At 47.3% G+C, this 22,354-nt stretch overlaps 1 protein-coding gene across 1 annotated transcript in view; it reads left to right on the forward strand.

Moving 5' to 3' along the window:
* LOC110255210 (ATP-binding cassette sub-family G member 2-like) overlaps positions 1-22,354 on the forward strand; it is a 47,897-nt gene that overhangs the window by 10,659 nt on the left and 14,884 nt on the right. The window contains 8 exon segments of the mRNA XM_021101770.1: positions 3,297-3,518; positions 6,534-6,593; positions 7,496-7,610; positions 8,426-8,578; positions 12,249-12,406; positions 18,295-18,446; positions 19,712-19,816; positions 21,147-21,397. Coding sequence (XP_020957429.1) covers positions 3,297-3,518; positions 6,534-6,593; positions 7,496-7,610; positions 8,426-8,578; positions 12,249-12,406; positions 18,295-18,446; positions 19,712-19,816; positions 21,147-21,397 — 1,216 coding nt within the window.

Raw genomic sequence — 22,354 nt, forward strand, 5'->3', positions numbered from 1 at the left:
TTAAATATGTCTGTGCTTTAAACTGGGGTAAATAGAGTGGACTTCGTGGCTGTGGCCGGCAGCTATAGATCTGATTCGACCCCTAGGCCTTGCCACATGCCTTGGTGAGGCCCTAAAAAGAAAAGAAAAAAAAATTCCGTCTTTTGGGAAGAAGTCTCTAGCCTTTCCCCTCAGTTTTTTTTGTTGTTGTTGTTGTTCCCCTATTAATCAATCTCGTTAGCAGCTGACCCAACTGGCGGGGGGGGGGGGGGGCGGGGGGGGTGTTCGTTTTTTTTGGCCTCAGCTGCGGCATGGGAAGCTTCCAGGGTAGGAATCAAACCCACACCACAGCAGTGACCTGAGCTGCAGAGCGACAGTGCAGGATCCTTAACCCACTGCACCGCAAGGGAACTCCTGATCTAATGTTTTTATTAGCATCTCTAAGACCCACTGAGGGGAAACTGAGACTACAAATGTAGCGTTCCAAACCCATTTTTGTTGCTATTGTTGTTTATTTCAAACTAAGGGACCTCTTCCTTTTTTTTTTTTTTTTTTTTTTGCTTTTAAGGGCCCCATCCACTGCACATGGAGGTTCCCAGGTTAGGGGTTGAATCAGAGCAGCAGCTGCCAGCCTTTGCCACAGCCACAGCCTCACCAGATCAGAATTGCATCTGTGACCTACCCCATAGTTTACGGCAAGGCAAGATGCTTAACCCACTGAGTAGGGCCCGGGATCAAACCCATGTCCTCATGGATAGAAGTTGGGTTCACGGCCCACTGAGCCACAACGGGAACTCCAAGAGTTGGTTCTTTTAATTGTGTGCTTCTATAGTTGATTTTAGGAGGATGATTGGTTTGGACCAGATACAGGCAGAAAGTTCTTTATAAGTTATTTTGATTTTTAAAAATTAAAACTGGGTTTATGGATGTTTCACATTTCAAACCTATTTCACAAGCTGTTAAATTCACCTTAAGGTCTTCCTCTAAATCCTTTAAAGGGGCCTTTCGTAACTTGTTAATTGAAATATTTTAAGCTTCATTTCAAATTTAACCTCACTTTTTTTTTTCCGCTTTTGGCCACCCCACTGAGTTCCAGGGCCAGGGTTCAGGGCTGAATCACAGTCACAACCTAAGCCGCAGCTGCAGCAGTGCTGGATCCTAAACCCACTGTGTCGGGCTGGGGGTTGAACCCGTGTTCCAACAAGACCAAGACGCCACAGATCCTGTTGTACCACAGGGGAAGCTCCTAATACTCCCTTTGTGTTTTAAATTATTTAGCTGCTTAACTACTGGTTTGATTTCTTATTCATTTTTGTACATAATTCTAAACCTTCCTAGAATTTAAATCTGTTCACCCATTAAGGAAATGATCTTGTCTTTCCAAAGATTTTGGAGTTTATCCTCTTAGTGGATTGAAGGAACATAGCCACCAGGGATGCGAAATCTGGAGCTTTAAATTCAAAGAAATCTCTCTTGTCCCTGACTGCCTTGCCAATTCCCTTTTTGTAGTAATTCTGTCATAGAGTCAAACAAAAACAGGGTCATAGTGGAGTTCCCGTCGTGGCTCGGTGGTTAACGAATCCGACTAGGAACCGTGAGGTTGCAGGTTCCATCCCTGGCCTTGCGCAGTGGGTTAAGGATCCAGCGTGGCTGTGAGCTGTGGTGTAGGTTGCAGACGCGGCTTGGATCCCGAGTTGCTGTGGCTGTGGCTGTGGCCGGCGGCTACAGCTCCGATTCGACCCCTAGCCTGGGAACCTCCATATGCTACAGGAGCGGCCCAAGAAATGGCAAAAAGACAAAAAACAAACAAAAACAACAACAAAACAAACAAACAAAAAAACCGGGGTATTCGTGGTCACTTGGTCTGTCCGTGATCTTGAATTGTAGCAAAATACACTTTTCAAGTCAGATCTAACTCCACTCCATTTTTTCCTGCTTCGTGAGTTTTAAGTAGTTTTATATCTAAGAAGTAAACATCCCTATTATGCAATGTTCTGTTGCCATCTGATTGGAGTTTATGTATTCAGAGTTGTGTCTGCCTCCCTAATAAAAGTTCCAGGGTTGTTGTTATTGCTGTGATATGACCTGTTCATTGGAAGTGCAGCTGTTTATTTCACTGCAGTTTTAAATGGACTTGTTTAAATTCTTTTCTTTTTACAGCTGAACCTATGGCACATGGAAGTTCCCAGGCTACGGGTTGAATCAGAGCTGCAGCTGCCAGCTTATGCCACAGAAATGGCAATACGGGATCTGAGCCCCATCTGCGACCTACATTGCAGCTTGGGGCAGGACCAATCCTTAACCAAATGAGGGAGGCCAGGGATCGAACTCGCATTCTCACGGACACTATGGTGGGTTCTTAGTGAGCCACAATATGGAAACTTCTAAAGTTTTTTTTAATGTAGTTCACTGAATCCAGTATAGCCATACTATTTTACTTAAACATGCAGTCAATATAAAAGTGACTGATGAGGCATTTTGCATTAAGTTTTTTGATGTCTCTTTAAAATTTTTAAAAATTGAGATATAATTGATGTATAACATTGTGTTAGTTTCAGGTGCATAACATAATGTGTTTTTTTTTTTTTTTTTTTTTTTTTTTTTGGTCTTTTTGTCTTTTCTTGGGCTGATCCCACAGCATATGGAGGTTCCCAGGCTAGGGGTCTAATTGGAGCTGTAGCCACCGGCCTACACTATAGCCACATCAACGCCAGATCCTTAACCCACTGAGCAAGGCCAAGGATCAAACCTGCAACCTCATGGTCCCTAGTCGGATTCGTTAACCACTGCGCCACGACGGGAACTGCAACATAATGATGTTATATGTTGTGAAATGTTCGCCACAGTAAGTCTAGTCAACATCCACCACACACAAAAGTCACCGTTTTTAGTTTTTTTCTTTTTAATGATGAGAACTTCTAAGATCTCTCTTAGCAACTTCCAAATACATAATACGGTATCATTAGCTGTAGTCACCATGTTATGCGTTATATCCCCAGGACTTACTCATTTTATAACTGGAAGTTTGTACCACAGTGGACTTGTTCTGTTTTGCTTTTTGCGGCATGTGGAGGTTCCCAGGCTAGGGGTCGAATTGGTGCTACAGCTGCTGGCCTACACCACAGCCACAGCAAGGCCAGATCCCCGCCCCGCTGATGCCAGGGATCGAACCCACATCCTCATGGGTAGCGGTCAGGTTTGTTTCCACTGGGCCACAACGGGAACTCTCAACAAGCTTGTTTTCAGTTGATTGTTAACTGCTGTTTGCAGGCTCATTTACCTGGACCATCAACTTACTGTTGCTTTTCCCTCTGCAGAAAGGCAGAAACACTCCAGATGTCCTCCAATAGTTACCAAGTTTCAATCCCGATGTCAAAAAGGAACACCAATGGCCTGCCGGGGTCCAGCTCCAATGAGCTGAAGACGTCTGCTGGGGGAGCTGTGTTAAGCTTTCATGACATCTGCTATCGAGTGAAAGTGAAGAGTGGCTTTCTTTTTTGTCGGAAAACGGTTGAGAAGGAAATACTGACGAACATCAAGTACGTCGTCCATGAACTTTTACTGAAACAGGTTCATTGTCGTGCAGTGCGCGTCTCAGGTTTTGCTTAGTGCAGATCAAGGTACCGGTCTGCACAGGTAGACAGACACACGCTCTTCATTGCTTTCGGCTAAACGAGCTGAGCGGTGAGCCAGTTGGATGAGATGTTGGGTGTATGTATGTACATGTAAGACAACTGGAGCTTAGCTCACGTCTAAGAGACGGAAGAGAGTTTAGGACCCAAAGTAACACACTCGGTTGTCTTACAGAATTCAAGTCCGTACAAAACTATGATTTTTCTTCCCGCCATCCAGCAACTGACTCATCACATGGTGGTGGCGTGGGCGATAGAGGGACCCCTGAGTGTGAGAATAAGGAGAGGAATGGGAGGTGAAAAGCTTTTATCTTTTGCTGCATATGCCCAGACTAGCATCGACCGACCTTTCTGAAAAGCTGCCAGGTTATTTGTGGAGCAAATAATGAAGAAAAGTGCTGGTCACTTGAGATGTTTTGCTGCTAAATGGAAGTTAGCAAATGATTTGCAATATGTGCAGGTTGAGTAAATTGAATATATTACTGCTCGAGGGTATATTTGTCTTGCTTATGTTTTGTTTGTTTGTTTGTTTGTCTTTTTTGCCATTTCTGGGGCTGCACCCGAGGCGTATAGAGGTTCCCAGGCCAGGGGTCCAATCAGAACTGCAGCCGCTGGCCTACACCACAGCCCACTGAGCAAGGACGGGGATCGAACCCGCAATCTCATGGTTCCTAGTCGGATTCATTACCCACTGAGGCACGATGGGAACTCCCTTGCTTATGTTTTAAAGTCCAATCAGAACTGCAGCCGCCGGCCTACACCACAGCCCACTGAGCAAGGACGGGGATCGAACCCGCAATCTCATGGTTCCTAGTCGGATTCATTACCCACTGAGGCACGATGGGAACTCCCTTGCTTATGTTTTAAAGTCCAATCAGAACTGCAGCCGCCGGCCTACACCACAGCCCACTGAGCAAGGACGGGGATCGAACCCGCAATCTCATGGTTCCTAGTTGGATTCATTACCCACTGAGCCACGATGGGAACTCCCCTGCTTATGTTTTAAAGCTAGTAGTGTGTTAACTTGCTAACACTAAAGGTGTCATCTGCTCAAGGCTTTACAGTGTTTTTATGGTTGAGTGGTATGCATTTCAGCAACAGGTGAGTTCATCCTTACACGCTTTTCTAGGTTCATAAAAACTCAGTCAAATCTTGTAATCATTTCAAATTTTAGTAATTAAGAGGATGCCAGGGGTTGTTTTTCTTGCTTACTCACATTTCTGGTGTAGGCAGTGGTGTTTCTTTTTCCTATTTGCTGGTTTCAACTGAGTTTGTCTAGGATGGGCAAAGGGTGCTCTCATTTATCTTATTTATTTATTTGTTTGTTTACTTGTTTATTTTTTTAGGGCCGCACCCACAGCATATGGAGGTTCATAGGCTAGAAGTCAAATTGTAGCTGCAGCTGCTGGCCTACACCACAGCCACAGCCACAGCCATGGGGGATCCTAGCTGCATCTGTGACTTACACCAGAGCTCACAGCAACGCCAGATTCTGAACCCACTGAGCTGATTCTCATCAGGCATCACCCAGGACTGTCCTGCACTCTACACTGCGAGGGATCGAACCTGCATCCTCACAGATACTAGTCAGATTCCTTTCTGCTGCGCTAGGCCGGGGACTCCCCCTTCTATCTGGATATTCACTACCCTCAAACGTCTGCTCGTCTGTTTGCAACATACTGTGTGTACACCATGGTTATATATCCTTCAAGGCTCTCTCCAATAGAAAGTGGCATCCACTACTTCTAAACCAAGGATGTCCCAGTCCATTTTTTCCTGATACTTTACAAGGAAGAAGACAAGATTATCTTGAGGGTATATGTTTTACTTTTCTAATTTGATGAAGAATTTGATGTGGGTGAAGAATTGGGGATATTTTCTTTGTAACGCCTCGAGGTGCTTTTTTTCCAGCCATTGGGTTTCTTCTTCTTTTTTTTTTTTTATGTTGTCGGCTGTACCGGCGACGTATGGATGTTCCCAGGCTAGGGGTCGAATCAGAGCTATCGATGCTGGCCTGTGCCACAGCCCCAACAACCCAGGATCCTTAACTCACTGAGCAGAGCCAGGGATCGAACCCACATCCTCATGGGCACTCGTTGGCTTCCTTACCGCTGAGCCCCGACCGGAACGCCCGGCCACTGACTTTTTGTTTCAGTTATATTGATTCTTGTGTGACTGGATTGGAGCAGTGGGAATGCTGCTTAGGTAGCACATGAGGTGGCGTGAAGCTGATTCTCATCAGGCATCACCCAGGACTGTTCTGCACTTTACACTGCGAGGGAGGAGTGAGGGGAGCAAAGGGCTTCGCCAGCGTCTGCGACATCAAGGAACCTAGAAAGTTCTTGTGTCCTTTTCCAAAACAATTTAAATGTAGTAGAAGAGAAGCGAAAGAGGAGTTCCCGTGGGGGCGCAGTGGTTAACGAATCCGACTAGGAACCCTGAGATTGCGAGTTTGATCCCTGGCCTTGCTCAGTGGGTTAAGGATCTGGCGTTGCCACGAGCTATGGTGTAGGTCGTAGACGCGGCTCAGATCCCGCGTTGCTGTGGCTCTGGTGGCTACAGCTCCAATTCGATCCCTAGCCTGGGAACCTCCACATGCTGCAGGAGTGGCCCTAGAAAAGGCAAGAAAACAAAAAGACCAAAAAAAAAAAAAAAAAAAAAAAAAGAGGTGAAAGGAATTAAGACCCAAGGCGGTTTTCTTCTAAGTCCTCAGTAGTGATTGACATATTGACATTTTTTGTGTGCTAGATTTCTGTTAACCAACAATTGAGTATCTTTTTCCTTTGAGAGTTGATTGGTGCCTTTTTTTCTCCCCCTTGTCGGCAATTTCATCGGTTTTCACTGAGTGTGTTAAATGCCAACCCTAAACAATAGACTTGCTTTTAAAGTGGGTCAGTAACTTGGTGTGTTTTGCATTTGCAGTGGGATCATGAAACCTGGCCTCAATGCCATTCTGGGACCCACAGGTGGAGGCAAATCTTCGTGAGTATAGCAGTATAAGTAAGCTTTCTCTTGGTAGTTTTAATGTGTGGCTTTTGAAAATGGAGCTAGGGTTGGCATGCAATCTTACATCAGTTGCAGGTGTGCCACACAGCGATTCGACACTGGCACCCATGGTGCCATGATCCCCGTGGTCCGTCTAGCCCTCTGTGCCGATACAGAGTTACTGGAGCATCACTGCCCGTGCTCCTCAGGCCGTGTCTTACATCCCCGTGGCTCACTGACTGTATAACTGGAGCTTTGAAGCTCTTGGTCTCCTTCCTGTTCCCCACCCCGAGTTTCAGTGTGCCTTTAAAGATCAGCTTTATGTGAGCAGGTGCTCGTTGCGCTTTGTCTGGGCGTCTGGTCCAGGTCTGGGTCCAGTTGTGCTGGGTAGTGGTTCTGTCCTGAGGTTGGGGACGTCTTGCTAGGTCAGCCTTCCTAACAGGACATGATCAGGCGATTGGCATGCAGCTGTCAGCCGTGGTTTGTGCTGTGGACAGGGAAGGGAAGGGGTACAGTGGAGAGTGGGGAGGCGGAGCCCGAGGCGAAAGGGAGGGCTTGAGTCTTAGACCGAGGGGCACAGGGCCTGCCTCGGGACCTCAGGACCGGATATCGCACAGCCTGGAGGCAGTTTGGGTGCTCCGTGCCGGATCAGCCCGCAGCGCTTTGCTTGCGTTCACGTTTTTGGGCTTTATTGTAGCATGTAGTTAAAAAAAAAAAGAAAAGAAAAGAGAAAAGAGGTGAGCCTTGAAAGAGCTGTGTATCTTTATATACACATAAAACAATATGAGTCTTGAAAAGTTAATATTCTAACTTGAGCAGAATTTGGATTCAGGTGAGCTGAGAGCGAAAACCCAGGTTGGATGGAAAAAAACCCGGAACAACGCATTTTTTTTAAACAGGTTGTTAGATGTCTTAGCTGCAAGGAAAGATCCGCATGGATTATCTGGAGATGTTTTGATCAATGGAGCACCTCGACCTGCCAATTTTAAATGTAACTCAGGTTACGTGGTACAGGTAAGTATTTGTGGACTTGCACTATGGGTTTCTCTGTTTCTGTACTGGGCGAGTGCCTTGGCTCCCAAGGGAGTGTGTTTCTAATTGACTGTGGGACATCCTTATAGAAACAGTTTTTCTTTATGTCAGCTTTTCATAATCTCCCATAAGATTCAGCACAGGATTCAGTGGAAAGAATCTGGAATATGACTCCTGTAAGGGCAGTGATATCAATTCTTGTTGTCGTATCATTTCTAAAGGACATGACTGTTTTCTGCTTTCTTCACTTCACTTCTCTCCATCCTCGAGCTTAGAACTGTGTTTGGCAGATCTTTGTGTTAAACAGTCTGGAAATGTAGTGCTGGTAATCCCCTGTGTCCTCTCTGGGCGAGCAGATTGGGGATGAGAAGGATTTCATCAGGCTTTGCAGCAGTCTGCATCCTGGAGCTATTGTAAATTGTCTAATTGCAAGCTTGTTATTAGCTAGAACTTGGGTATTTTCTTTCTTTCTTTTTTTTTTGGTCTTTTTAGGGCCGCACCCACGGCACATGGAAGCTGCCAGGCTAGGGGTCCAATCGGAGCTACAGTTGCCAGCCTCCACCACAGCCGCAGCAAAGCCATGTCCGAGCTGTGTCTGTAACCTAGACCACAACTCACGGTAACACTGGATCGTGAACCCACTGAGCGAGGCCAGGGATTGATCCTGCGTCCTCATGGATACCCGTCCGGTTCGTTAACCGCTGAGGCGGGACGGGAACTCGGGGTATGTTGTTTTTATGAATAGGGTACATGCACTACAGAGCGATGGTCTTGTGAAAATGCCATTTTGCTTTAAGGATGACGTCGTGATGGGAACGCTGACAGTGAGAGAAAACTTACAGTTCTCGGCAGCTCTTCGGCTTCCGACCACCATGACAAATCATGAAAAAAATGAGCGGATTAACATGGTCATTCAAGAGTTGGGTCTGGATAAAGTGGCCGATTCCAAGGTAATGTAGAGCAACGGAGAGTGTCATAGCTGGCCAAGTGGGCCCTGTGTGGATAGTGGAACTTCTTCAGCGGTTTTCTGGCACATGCGTGGTCCCGAGTGGCTGCTCTCTGGAACCGTGAGAAAAGCGATGGGTTATCTAGCCTGAAGATGGGAGTGAACCAGTTTAAGAAACTAGGCATGATTGAACCCTGGAAAAGCCGTGTGGCCGTGTGCTCTAGCGTGTGAGTGTTCTTTGGCAAAGCATCCGTGGTCTTTCCAGTGATGCAGCTCTGGCTTCTCGCCCACGCCAACTGTTTGTCATGCCTCGTGTCGTGTCGTCACCCCTCCTGTCGTGTCGTCACACTAACCTTCCTTCTTCCTGTTTTCTTTTCCCCTTTTAGCTGTGCTTCTCTTCCTCCAGGGGACTTTGGTCCATCACTTTTGAGAGGTATACGTCTGGCATTCACAAATGGTGAACCTCCAGGGGCTCCTGCTCTGTATGCTCCCCTTTGCTGTAATTTGACTTCTAAAATTATATTCAGTAGTATTAGGGTGTATTTCTTTCTTTTCTTTTCTTTTTTTTTTTTTTGTCTTTTTTCTTTTGAGGGCCGTACCCGCGGCACATGGAGGTTCCCAGGCTAGGGGTCTAATTGGAGCTGCAGCTGCTAGCCTATGCCACAGCCACAGCCATGCAGGACCCGAGCCGCGTCTCTACACCACAGCTCACAGCAATGCCAGATCCTTAACCCGCTGAGCGAAGCCAGGGATTGAACCCGCAACCTCATGGTTTCTAGTTGGATTAGTTTCCGCTTCTCCACAGCGGGAACTCCTAGGGTGTATTTCTAATTTGAGTACATCCAAATTGCTTTTCTGGAGCCGTTCTATGGCAGTTTTGTCTCCCATCCCTCCCTCCCTCCCCTCCCCTCTCCCTTTCTTCTGCCAGTGTTTACTTACAGACTGTGATGTGCTGGGCTCTTTTAGGATGTAGAAATAACAGCTGTAGGCACGAGAGAGGAAAGTAATTCCTTTTGTGGGTTATGGAGACTCAAAGAGAAGAAATGTGATGAGTGAGTAAAACTTTACAGTCGATGGCTAGGTATGAAAAATTTGCCAGGAAGACAGCTAAAGCTTTTTGGCTGGGAATACGTCTAAAACTTTGGATGAGAATGAACTTTTTAGATTGTGATGGCGGTAGTTCAATCCACCTGTGATATCCTTTACTTAGATTTACAAAGAATGGCGATATTCAGCTGAGTGGTGCTTCATATGATACTTTCTGACATTCTTTAAATATATTGCTTATTTTGTTTGGAAGAATAACTCTGAGATGCCACCACTTCCACTTATTTTCATTTTATGAGTGATTAGGTTTTGATTGTGTTGGCTCTGTTTCTTTAATTTTGTTTTTCCAGTAGGCATTTACCATTCTTCACCTTTAGGTAAAAGTTCTCTCCTGATAGACAGTCATTGCCCAACGTTTGATGCGTGGATTTCCAGGGAAAATAAGCTGAAGGGTATGATTGACTTAGAACTTACTTATCTAATTAGTTGAAATAATACATTAAAATTTTTTAACTTTTTTTTTTTTTCCTTTTAGGGCTGCACCCGCGGCACATGGCAGTTCCGAGACTAGGAGTTGAATCGGAGCTGCAGCTGCAGGCCTACACCACAGCCACAGCAATGCCAGCTTTGAGCCACACCTGTGACCTATGCCGAAGCTTGTGGCAGCACCAGATCCTTAACCCATTGAGTGAAGCCAAGGATCGAACCCACATCCTCATGGATATGAGTCGGGTTCTTAACCCACTGAGCCACAACAGGAACTCCAAAATCTTTAAACTTTTAACTAAAATTTAAGCATAACAATTAGAATAGTCTGATTACTTGTTACTGAGTCCAAACTTGTAAGGCTCGCTGCATGACAGGACAGTAAATTGAGAGATGTGTCCTTGGGGTCGGGGAGAGTGACTTTATTTGGAAAGCCAGCAAATGGAGAAGACGGTGGACTCTTGTCCCAAAGAACCAACTCACCCAAGTAAGAACTCAGGCTTCTTTTATACTAAAAGAGGAGGCGAGGTGTGGTTGGTTGTTGCAGGCCTCTTGGTGCCAGAATCCTTTGTTCTTGCAGCCGTCCCTGTGGCTCTGGTCGCCGTGTTCCTATAATCCTCCAACCAGACAAAGGCTACTCTCTGTCCCACAGCTTTTTACTCCGTATGAGTGACAGTGGTATACCTTTAAAGGTCGAGGTCTAGAGAATGGGCTGCCCTGTATATTTCAGGCCTTCGGCAACAGTCTTTCACAAACAGTGCAGAGCCAGCGTGACTAAGCACAGGCAGTGGCGCCCGAAGATGAGAGCTCTAGGAACAGACTCCGTCTGGAGACAGATTTGGTCTTTGTTACATAGTGATGACGTGACCATCAGGTAATTGATGTAATGGTACGATTACTAATAACGTTTAGTAATTATAACAACTAGATTTCCCAGGTGTTCATCTTACCTCGTAATCGCCTCAGCTTATGTTTTCGGAAGCATTTTAAGGAAACTAGGCGTATCATGGTATGTCGCTCCTGATCCTACTTCCGCATCTTCAAGAAAAGAACTTTGCCTGCATTTCCGCAGCACCATTATCAACTAACCAAATTAATGGTGTCTTGCTATCGTCTATGCCCAGGTCCTATCTATTTGCATTTCCCCAGCTGTGACCCAAGCGTCCCTGCCAGCTCAGGTGTTGTAACACCAGTAAAGGGCAGGGGTAGCACTTGCTCGTGTCTCTTTGCAGACTCTTAATGTAGGACTTGTTTCCTAGGGAATTCCCTGGTGGCTCAGCAGGTTAAGGATCCAGTGTTGTCACTGCTGTGGCTTGGGTTGCTGCTGTGGTGTGGGTTCGGTCGCTGGCCTGGGGACTTCTGCACGCTGTGGGTGTGGCCAAAAAGAAGAAGAAAAGGAGAATTCTTACCTCCCCCTAAGCCTTTCTGGTCCCCCACCACACAGTGACATGACTCGTTGGAAACACCCAGCCAGTTGCCCCGTAGAAACTCTGCCTCCTGGTTTTGTCAGAAGGAGTGAGTGAGGCATTCTGCAGTGAGTTAGGGTGTAGGGGGGTTCAATGAGGGAAGCTTTGGTGGTTTCAGAGGTGCCAGTGTGATGTTGTGCCAAGTGAACGTTCTTGGCGTCAGTGGCATAGTGGTTAGCATAGCTGCCTTCGAAAGTGAACTTTCCCAGCTGCCAAGCCACACTTTGGACTTTTTTTTGGGGGGTTGGGCAGTGGGAGGGTGATGGGGAGGGTATGAGAAACTAACAAATTATAATAAATGCTTTCAGCTTTCGTCTCCTCTCCCCATCTCCCTTTTTAGTCTTGATTTCACCATGTCAGAACCTTATCTATTAGTGTTCGAGCTTAACTGTCTTAAAACTAAATATTTGATGGGATAAGAAACATACGGAGCTGTTCAAAGCGTGGGTTTCCTATTGGGATTAACCACTTCCCAGCTCTGAGCTGAGCCTCAGTGTATTCTTCAAATTAAAGAGCAACCTTAGCTCTTCTCCCACATAGTCATTTATTTGCTGTTCAGAATCAGCGAGGCTGATGAGAGAAAGTGCCCCTGCTAGGGTTGGCACGTGTCAGGAGCTGCACGAGCAATCGTGGCTCTGATTGTTACTGTTCATAACGATAACATTTGTGCTTTAGGTGGGAACCCAGTTTATCCGTGGTGTGTCTGGAGGAGAAAGAAAACGGACTAGTATTGCAATGGAGCTTATTACTGACCCGTCCATCTTGTTCCTGGATGAGCCCACGACTGGCTTAGACTCCAGCACAGCAAATGCTGTCCTTTTGCTCCTGAAGAGGTAAAGGCTCTGCGACTGTGATGCTTTCATGCATCCAGTATCTGTTCACCTGCTCTGTACGAGGTGTTATTCTTAGTGCAGGGGATCTAGTAGTAAGCACGACAGACACAGACTTCTCCCTTCTTTGTTGGAGGGAAACAGTCAACTAACAGGGAGAAGTGGCTCATGAAAAATGAAACACACTGGGTGGCTTAAAACAGAACTGTGGCTTTTCACATTCCTGGAGGTTAGAAGTCCAGGATCAGGAAATCGGCAGGGCTGGTTCTTCTGAGTCCTTTCTCCTTGGCTTGTGGGTGCCTGTCTTCTCTCTGTGTCCTCGCTTCATTTTTCCCTTGGTGTGTCTGTGTCCTGTTCTCCTCTTTTTTCGTTGTTTTTTTTGTTTTTTGTTTTTTAGGGCTGCACCCGTGGCATATGGAGGTTTCCAGGCTAAGGGTCCAATCAGAGCTACAGCTGCTGGCCGATGCCACAGCCACAGCACATCAAATCAGAGCCACATCTTCAGCCTACACCACAGCTCATGAAAATGCCAGATTCTTTTTTTTTTCCATCTTTTTGCATGTTTTCTTGAGCCACTCCCGCGGTTGGTTCCCAGGCTAGGGGTCTAATCAGACTGTAGCCACCGGCCTACGCCAGAGCCACAGCAATGCAGGATCCAAGCCGCATCTGCGGCCCACACCGCAGCTCTCGGAAACACCAGATCCTCAACCCACTGAGCAAGGCCAGGGATCAAAGCCACAACCTCATGGTTCGTAATCAGATCCACTTCCGCTGAGCCACGGCGGGAACTCCCCGAGTTCTCCTCTTCTTATAAGGACAGTGGTCCTTATTGGATGGTGGCACCCACATGGCCTTATGTAACCAGAATTACCTGTTGAAAGACCCAATCTCCAAAATCAAGTATAATAAAAAAAGCAAAAAAAGACCGAATAGCCAAATACAGTGTATTCTAAGGTGCTGGGAGGTAGGACTTCAACTTGAATATGGGGGCACGCAGTTCTGCCCATAATAGGATAGTACCTGAGGTGGCATTGAGAGTGGCAGGTTCTGTCGACCGTGGGCCACTGTAAGCACTACGGCTTTGATGGTCCCTGGGGGACATGGGAGGAGTTCAGAGCCTTTTAGAACAAGGGCCTGGCAGCTGTCTAGAGGAAAGGCTGTGTGGTTGGGCCAGGGTGAGTGGCAGGGACGCGGTGAGGAGGCGCTGTCTGCATTGGCTCCGTTGAGACGTGAGGCCGTCGGCTCTGACTGGGGTGGTGGTGTGAGGTGGGTGGATTCTCTCCGTTTCGTGGGTAGAACCAACAGGATTAGCTCGGGAATGGGATGCAGGGTGTGATTACACCTGAAAAACCCATGCCTAAGATTTGGGGCCTGAGAGACGGAAGAGTGGAGTCAAGAGGGCCGTTTACTTCTATGAGGAAAGAGGATGGTGGGCGAAACGTGGTTATAGGAGAAACCACAAAAGCTAAGTTGTGGACATCTTTTTATTTATTAAAAAAACTTTTTTTTTTGTCTTTTGCCTTTTCTGGGGCCACTTTTTACAAAATTTCAATGGTTTTTGCCAAACAGTTAAAGGAATGCCCAGGAGTCCCACGTCCCCTTGCCTTGATTCCCCAGCTGCTGCCTTTTGACGCTCTTTGCCCCCCGCCCTCCCCCACATAGTCTTTTTCTGACACCGTGTACCGTCATCCCTGGGTGCCCTGGCCACTGTTCCCACGTTACCACCTCACGTGCCTGGCAGCCAGGGAGTTGGCGTTGGGGCCGTTGCTGCCATCCGATCCGTAAGCTCCGTCAGACCTCACCATCTGCCCCAGAAAGTGCCTTTTTTTCCTTTTGGCTCAGGATTCTCTGCAGAAACACTCTATCTTTTCTCATCCTGAGCAGTTCTGTACCCTTTCCCCACCTCTCACGTCCTCACACACAGTGGACAGCACATTTCCTAGGGAGGCCCTTAAGCCGGGCCCGTCCAGTGCTTCCTCACGTGCAGACGCAGGCCGTGGACTCTTGGCAGGGACACCGCAGAAGTGGGGCTGTGTTCTCAGTGCGAGACACGAGGGGCTGCGTGATTCTGGCGTCTCCCGTCGTGGCGGATGGGAACCTTCATCAGCGGTCCTGTTGGTGTGTGGTGCCTTTGTCTGCGGTGACATAAGTGTTGTCCCCTTTGTCGTAGTTTGTCAGGGAAGATGATCAGACCTCCTGTTCCCTGTCAAGTCTCCATGCACCGGTGGTGGCCGGTACTCACAGCTTCGGCCACTGTCAGCTGCTCGTGTGTTGCTTGCCAAGTGGTGATTGTCTCTTGACGTCATTCTTTCTACCCGTATTAGGGTAAAGGAGTTTTCCTCCTTCTCTGTTCATTTGTATTTGTTCGTACTTTTCTTTTATTCCAAGGGTTATAATTTGGGTTGTTCTTATTTATTTTTATGACTAAATTCACCCCGATTTGGCCAGAGCACGTGTGTCCCTTTGGTCTGCTTTTGTGTCCTTTTGACGTGTTTGGAATCACTCCTCAGGCATGTGTTTACTTTATGGTGAGCAAGATGATTCAGACTCATTTTGTGCTTTTCCTGTGTCAGATGTTTCTCCACAGAGCCCCCTGGTTCCTTCTGGTGTAGTTAGGATTTAGACACCAAAATCTGGTTACTCAAGTGTGCTCAGTTCTACAGGAGTGTCAGTGCTTCTAGAGCCGCTCAGCAGACAGAGCTAAGAAGCACATGTGTATGTGTACATAAATAACAGAAATACATATCTATGTTTTATTTGGAAATATGTATTTACTATAAATATATATTTTGTGTGTGTGTATATATAGCATATGACTAGAATGATACAAGGAAATGGATTTGTAACTATTGCTGTGTTAGTACATATATTAAAAAAATATGGGGAGTTTCCATCAGTGGTTAGCAAATCTGACCAGGAACCATGAGGTTTCGGGTTCAATCCCTGGCCTCGCTCAGTGGGTTTTGGATCCGGTGTTTCTTTGAGCTGTGGTGTAGTTTGCAGATGAGGCTCAGATCCCATGTTTCTGTGGCTCTGGCATAGGCCAGTGGCTACAGCTCTGATTCGACCCTTAACCTGGGAACCTCCATATGCCGTGGGAGTGGCCCAAGAAATGGCAAAAAGACAAAAAATAAATAAGTAAATAAATAAATAAATAAAAATCATGAGCTCATGACGTCATACTATTTCCAATTCTGATCTAATACTTGAGTTTTTTTTAGTCTTCATCGTTTCCATGTTTTTCTTTTCTTTTTCTTTTTTTCCCTTTTTTGGGCCACACCCACAGTGTATGGAAGTTCCCAGGCTAGGGGTCGACGTGTGGCTGCAGCTGCTAGCCAACATGACAGCGCCAGCAAGTCCAGATCAGAGCTATGTCTGCGACCTACACCACAGCTCATGGCAGTGCTGAATACTTAACCCACTGGTCAGGGCAAGGGATTGGATCTGCATCCTCAGGTTCGTTACCGCTGAGCCTTGGTAGGCACTCCCTCCAAGTTTTTAAATTTTCAGATAGTGAGAAACTTGGCTCCCAGTATGGCAATATGTTTACTTACTTGCTTAGTCAAATAACATGATCCTTCAGTGTAATCAATCTCTAATCACTCTGGCCATTCCCTCTGCCTGCCACCTCTGGGATAACCCCCTGTTTCCATTTCTTAAAAGCTGCCACATGGAGTTCCTGCTGTGACACTGCGGGTTAAGAATCTTGACTGCAGTGGCTCGGGTTGCTGTGAAGGCAGGGGTTTGATCCTTTGTAGGTTAAGGGATCTGGCATTGCTGCAGCTGTGGCTCAGATTCAATCCCTGACCAGGGAACCTCATATGTCAGGGCTGCGACCATAAAAAAAAAAAAAAAAAAAAAAAAGCTGCCAGACAAACCATGTGGCACCCCTGCCTTATCATTACCGTGCATCCCCTGATGCCCCTGCCCTCACAAGCAAGTCTGTTTGCTCAGATAAGAAGAAACGGGAAGATGCTTGAGATGTCAGTTGTACACAGAAGTGAAGATGTCAAGTAATCAGTCTGGGGTTCAGTTTCAGTTAGAGACTACATCCATCATATATTTTGGGGGGTTTTTGGCGTTTGAGGGCTGCACCTGTGGCATATGGAGGTTCGCAGGCTAGGGGTTGAATCAGAGCTACAGCTTCTGGCCTTTGTCAGAGCCGCAGCAACGCAAGATCCGAGCCGAGTCTGCACCCTACAGCACAGCTCACGGCAACGCTGGATACTTAAGCCACTGAGCGAGGCCAGGGATTGAGCCTGCGTCCTCCAGGATGCTAGTCATATTCCTTTTTGCTAAGCCACGACGGGAAGTCTGATGGGCCTGTTTTTTGATGCAGTCCCTGAGTGCCTGCCTCTATATGTCACCTCAGCTCTGCAGTGACACTGAAATACCTGTAGTTTCCCCCGCCTTCACTGCCCTTTCTCTTCCTGGCTTAGTCCTGTTGGCCTCTTACTACGCTGCTTATATCATCTTCAGACTGGGTTATAAGGTCCTGTTTGGCTTGCACATTCTGTTCCACATTGCTACTTCTGTTCCACATTGTTTTGAAATGACTGATCGACTGGCCTGTCATCTTGGAGACAGAACAAATGTGTACCCAGGGTCATCATACAGTAAGTGATTAGAAAATGCTTAAATTGATGTGATTCTTCTCATAAACTGTTTCCTAAATAACAGCTTTTGAACGGTGAGTTTCGACCTTTGTGTCTTCTCCCCATTCAGTAGTAACTCCTGTGTGAAGGTAATTTTGGCCATGGAAATAGCCCAGGGATCCAATCCCAGCCCTGCCCCTTCTAATTCTGATACTTTGGGCCATTGCTTCATTATTGAAGCCTTACCTGTTATATAAAAGTAAGAATAATTGGCCCTGCCTTATAACAATATGGTGAAAATTTATTTCACGATAAATTTTCTATAAAGTATTTAGCAAAGATATAGTGAGTACCAAGTAATGTTCACTATATTATTAGGGCAGGAGAATGAAAAATAGTTCCTAAAGATCCAGAAGAGTTAAGTAAATGATCAGTGGGGATGGGACATATGACTACGATTTTAAATTTAATCCGTAGTAAGTTTTCAAACTTGAGTGTACTTGCAAATGACCTGGGTGCTTGTTAAAGATATAGGGATTCCCTCGACCCAATAGGTATGAGAAAACTGTCCAGGGAGCTGCACTTCTTTTTCTTTTTAGGGCCGCACCCACAGCATATGGAGGTTCCCAGGCTAGGGGTCTATTCAAAGCTATAGCTGCCAGCCTACACCGCAGCCACAGCAACGCCAGATCCTCAACCCACTGAGCGAGGCCAGGGATCAAACGTGCAACCTCATGGGTCCTAGTCGGATTCTTTTCCTTTGGGCCACGACGGGAACTCCTGCATGTTAAGAAAATTATAATTATGTTTTTCTTGGGTTGTGCCTGCAGCACATGGAGGTTCCCAGGCTAGGGGTCTAATTGGGGCCACAGCTACCAGCCTACACCCCAGCCACAGCAACACCGGACCCGAGCTGTAACTGTAATCTACACCACAGCTTATGCCAGATTCTTGACCCAACGAGCAAGGCCAGGGATTGAACCTGCATCCTCGTGGGTACTAGTCGGGTTCATTCCTGCTGTGGTGCCACAATGGGAACTCCAGATCTGCATTTCTGATTAATATTCTGGTTGATTGTAGACTGCCCATAGAACCCACTTTAGAGACCCTAGCTTTTCATGAGAGCCTTGGCTTTAAGGTTCCCTAACTATCAGAGAGATCATATGAGCTGAGAAGTGTGGGAAAAGCAAAGCGATTTTTTCTCACTCGGTGCTCTAAAGGCAGGGATACTAAGTATGTTGCCGAGAAATGCAAGTTTCAGCTGTTTAATGCCTCGTCTTCTTACGTTTGACGTAGGATGTCTAAACAAGGACGGACCATCATCTTCTCCATTCATCAGCCTCGTTACTCCATCTTTAAGTTGTTTGATAGCCTCACCTTGTTGGCCTCAGGAAGACTCATGTTCCATGGACCTGCTCGGGAGGCCTTGGGATACTTTGCCTCCATCGGTACGGTTGACTTTTTCGTGCGGTAGCAGCCTTCTTTCGTAGGCTCCTGAAAGAGAACGAGGGCTCGAGGGCGGTGCTGTTTATCTTTGAAGTGATGGGCTTGGTTCCACCCCTTCAGCATGTCTTTGGCTGATTTGGTGCTAGGATCGTTCTTCACCTTGCCCTGCCCGCTTGGTATTTTGGTCTCTCTTTCTGCCCCTGTGTGTGTGTGTGTGTGTGTGTGTGTGTGTGTTTCCTCTGGGTCTGTATCCATTGTCCCTGCTGCTGGTTCTGGTGACCTTTCTGGAACAGTTCAGTACATACATTAGCCTCAGAGCCAGTTACCTGTCAGTTGAGTATTTTGAGAAAGGCCTAATGTGGCCAAGTTCTCTGTCTTATGACCATACCCATCAGGCGTTATCATGGTTTTCCCTTACATGGGTGTTGATCTACCTTGGTTGGGGGCTCAAGAAGATGCTGCTTGATTTTCCAGTAAAATTAGATTGCAGACATAGGATGTGTGTGATTTACCTGTCAACCTAGTGGCTAGTCCTAAGTCTGACTTCAGTGGGCCAACATTTCTGTCAGTTCCGGACTGCCTGGTTCTATGGATTTATTGTATTAGTAGTACTGGTATTATTTTTTGCCTTTTTTTTTTTTTTTTTTTTTTGTCTTTTTGCCTTTTCTTGAGCCACTCCCCCAGCATATGGAGGTTCCCGAGCTAGGGGTCGAATCAGAGCTGTAGCCGCCGGCCTACACCACAGCCACAGCAACACAGGATCAAAGCCGTGTCTGCGACTCACACCACAGCTCATGGCAACGCCGGATCCTTAACCCTCTGAGCCAGGGCAGGGATCCAGCGGGCAACCTCATGGTCCTAGTCCGATTTGTTTCCGCCGTACCACGATGGGAACTCCCCAGCTTGCTTTTTTCCTTGGACCTGTCTTTCGATTTTGGAGACGTCCTTTCTGATAAGCACCAGAGCGTACTGACAGCTGTTTCAGGTCTCCCGGATTATGATGCGTGAGGACCAAGCACTAGAGGAAGACTTTCTGAGAGTCCGAGGTTGGTTCAGCGTCTGTTGTGTTGCCAGGGCAGAGCAGTGTGGAAACATTTGATGACGGACTATATCAAAGGAGAGAGTAAATTGGTGAGGGGGGACGAGGGCCGGAAGGTGAGGGGGAAACTGTTGGATGCCGTCTCTGCCAGGCACACCTCCCTCACGTCCGGACTCTGTACTGCCCAAGACTGTCAAGTCTGTGTAGCTGCCTTCCTTTCTTTTGTAGGTTACAACTGTGAGCCCTACAACAACCCCGCAGACTTCTTCCTGGACGTCATTAACGGCGACTCCTCCGCTGTGGTGTTAAGCAGAGCGGACAGAGACGAGGGAGGTGAGCCCGTTGGGTGAATGGCAGCGGATTGCCCGGTTGCTTTGGCTGAAGTTTAGCAACGTGGCAGCTCCTGCCGACGTGGCTGCGTGAATTTATGTTCGTGCCGGCCGTCCTCTGGCACCACGTGGCCTCCTGTATTCAGCCTCTACTGCAAAAATACCGTGGACTGGCTGGTTTCAGCAGCAAGCATTTCTTACAGTTCTGTAGGCTGGAGGCCTAAGATCAAGGATCAAGGTCCAGCAGATTCTGTGTCTTTTGGGGACCTGCTTGTGATTCATCGATGGGCATCCGTCTCTTTGCCTCCTCCCATGGGGGCGTGGGGAGGGCGCTCTCTGGTTCCGCTTTGGTAAGGGCGCCAACCCAGCTCGTGAGGGCTCCCCCCTCGTGACCTGATCATCCCTGCAAGGCCTGGCCTTGCTTTCAGATTGGGTCCCAGTGGGGAGTGGGTTTGAGCATGTGCATTTTGGAGGCACACAAACATTCAGTCGCATGGCATCAGGCCACACAGAACTTGTCATCCCCGGGAGAGCCGTGTTTTTCATTTAACTGGTCCGTGAGCATTTGTGTGACAGTGTCAGTTCCAAGGGGAGTTGCCATTTTTAAAAACATCCCTCATTTACCCAGAGGCCCCACGGTATCCTCAGGGGATTGGTCCTAGGACCCTCCTTGCAGATAGAAGCTTCAAGGATGCTCAAGTCCCTTCCAATAGGGCCTTGGTATCCATGGGTTCCATGTCCACAGATACCGAGGGCCACCTGTATAATGTTCTGAAATGAGCAAGTTGGCAGTTGAGCATTTGCGTGTTGGAAAAGCAAAGACCAGATTTTTTTGGAGTCGTCTTGGTTTTAATGATGAGTTATAACTGCATACGATGAGAAGTGTATTTGAAAAGAGCTAGGGTCTGGAGTTCCCACTGTGGATCTGGCTCGTGTCTGGAGGCACCGGTTCAATCCCCAGCCTGGTGCAGTGGCTTAAGGATCTGGTGTTGCTGCAACTGCATGGTGGTCACAGCTCCGGCTGAGATTCAGTCTCTGGCCCAGGGACTTCCATGCATGCTGTGGGGGCCAAGGGCCAAAAAAGAGAATCAGGGTTCAAATGGTATAGTTCGGCAAAGGTCACTGGGTTTACTGCATCTGCAAGCTTATGCAAGCAAGCCAATGCATTTTTCTGATTTGTAAAGCAGTGACCACAGCTCTCCTAATAGTTTATACTCAGGCCTAGAACGATGGTGCTAGGGAGGACTCTAAGAGGAGGGGTACAGAAAAATGGACAAAATCAGCCGTTATTTTGTTAATGACGTTTCCCTTCTTCATCCACTTGTGTTGCGCAGCCCAAGAGCCCGAAGAGCCTCCCGAGAAAGATACTCCCCTCATAGACAAACTTGCTGCGTTTTATACCAACTCCTCCTTCTTCAAGGACACGAAGGTTGAGTTAGATCAGTTCTCAGGGGGTCGGAAGAAGAAGAAGAGTTCGGTGTACAAGGAGGTCACCTACACCACCTCCTTCTGTCATCAGCTCCGATGGATTTCCAGGCGTTCCTTCAAAAACTTACTGGGTAATCCCCAGGCATCCGTAGCCCAGGTACCCGGCGGGTCTTCTGGTTATGCTGTGAACTGTGCGTGTGGGACCCGGGCTCCGATGTCGTCTATCCTGGGAGGTGCTTACCTCCCACCCACGCTCCTTCACTATGCCCATTGCACTGGGCATATAGAAACAAGGGAAACCCAGCTCAGTTTTCACTTGCAGAGAACTTGTTTCTGAGTGGGGTTTTGGAGTACCTCATTCAGAATTGTTGTTGATTCAGACATGCTGTAATAGATAATTTTTGTAGAAAAAAGTTTTTTTCAAAAATGTTGACGCATTTAGTTACTGTTCAGCCACATTGTGGGTTTTCTACACACGTTCATTTCCCGCTGCGTTCACCAAGTTGTCCTCGATCTTATGCCGCATTCTGGAGCTTGTATACAGCAGTGAATGAGTGGGAAGAAACAAGGTCCCTGTTCTTGGGGAGGGTGGCTCCTTATGAGGAGAGACGGATGACAAAGTCCCACAGGAATAAAATTCAGGGCATGTCAGATGGTCAAGGCGCTAGGAAGAGAGTATAACCCGCAAAGTGGAGAAAGGAAGAGAGAAAGGAAGGAAGAGGGGAGAGCGAGAGAAGGGAAAGGGGTTGGCTTGCGTCTTGCATCACGTAGGCAGCAAAGCGTTCAGCTCGGGGTCCACTGGGCGCTCCCGAAGGCAGGAGAGGCAGCCACCGTCTGCAGGAAAAGCCTGCCTGGGCATGCTGCTCCTTAGAAAAGTGCACCTTTCTCAGGGAGGGGCTCTAATCGTGGGAGAGCACTGGACCCCTGGCACGGTATAGAGTTAGCACAACGGTGATAAGCAGACTTGAGTTCTCTTCTCCTAGGATGGAAAATGCTGTCCTTTGTCTTTTTGGTAGATTCTGTTCATAGTTGTTGGTGATGACTCTTTCATGATTTTCCCATTTTTCTCAAGCCCTCGGCCATTCAGAACCCTTGTATTCCCACGTCATTGGAC

The sequence above is a fragment of the Sus scrofa genome, chromosome 8 (assembly GCF_000003025.6).
Source record: "Sus scrofa isolate TJ Tabasco breed Duroc chromosome 8, Sscrofa11.1, whole genome shotgun sequence".
Taxonomy (NCBI): domain Eukaryota; kingdom Metazoa; phylum Chordata; class Mammalia; order Artiodactyla; family Suidae; genus Sus; species Sus scrofa.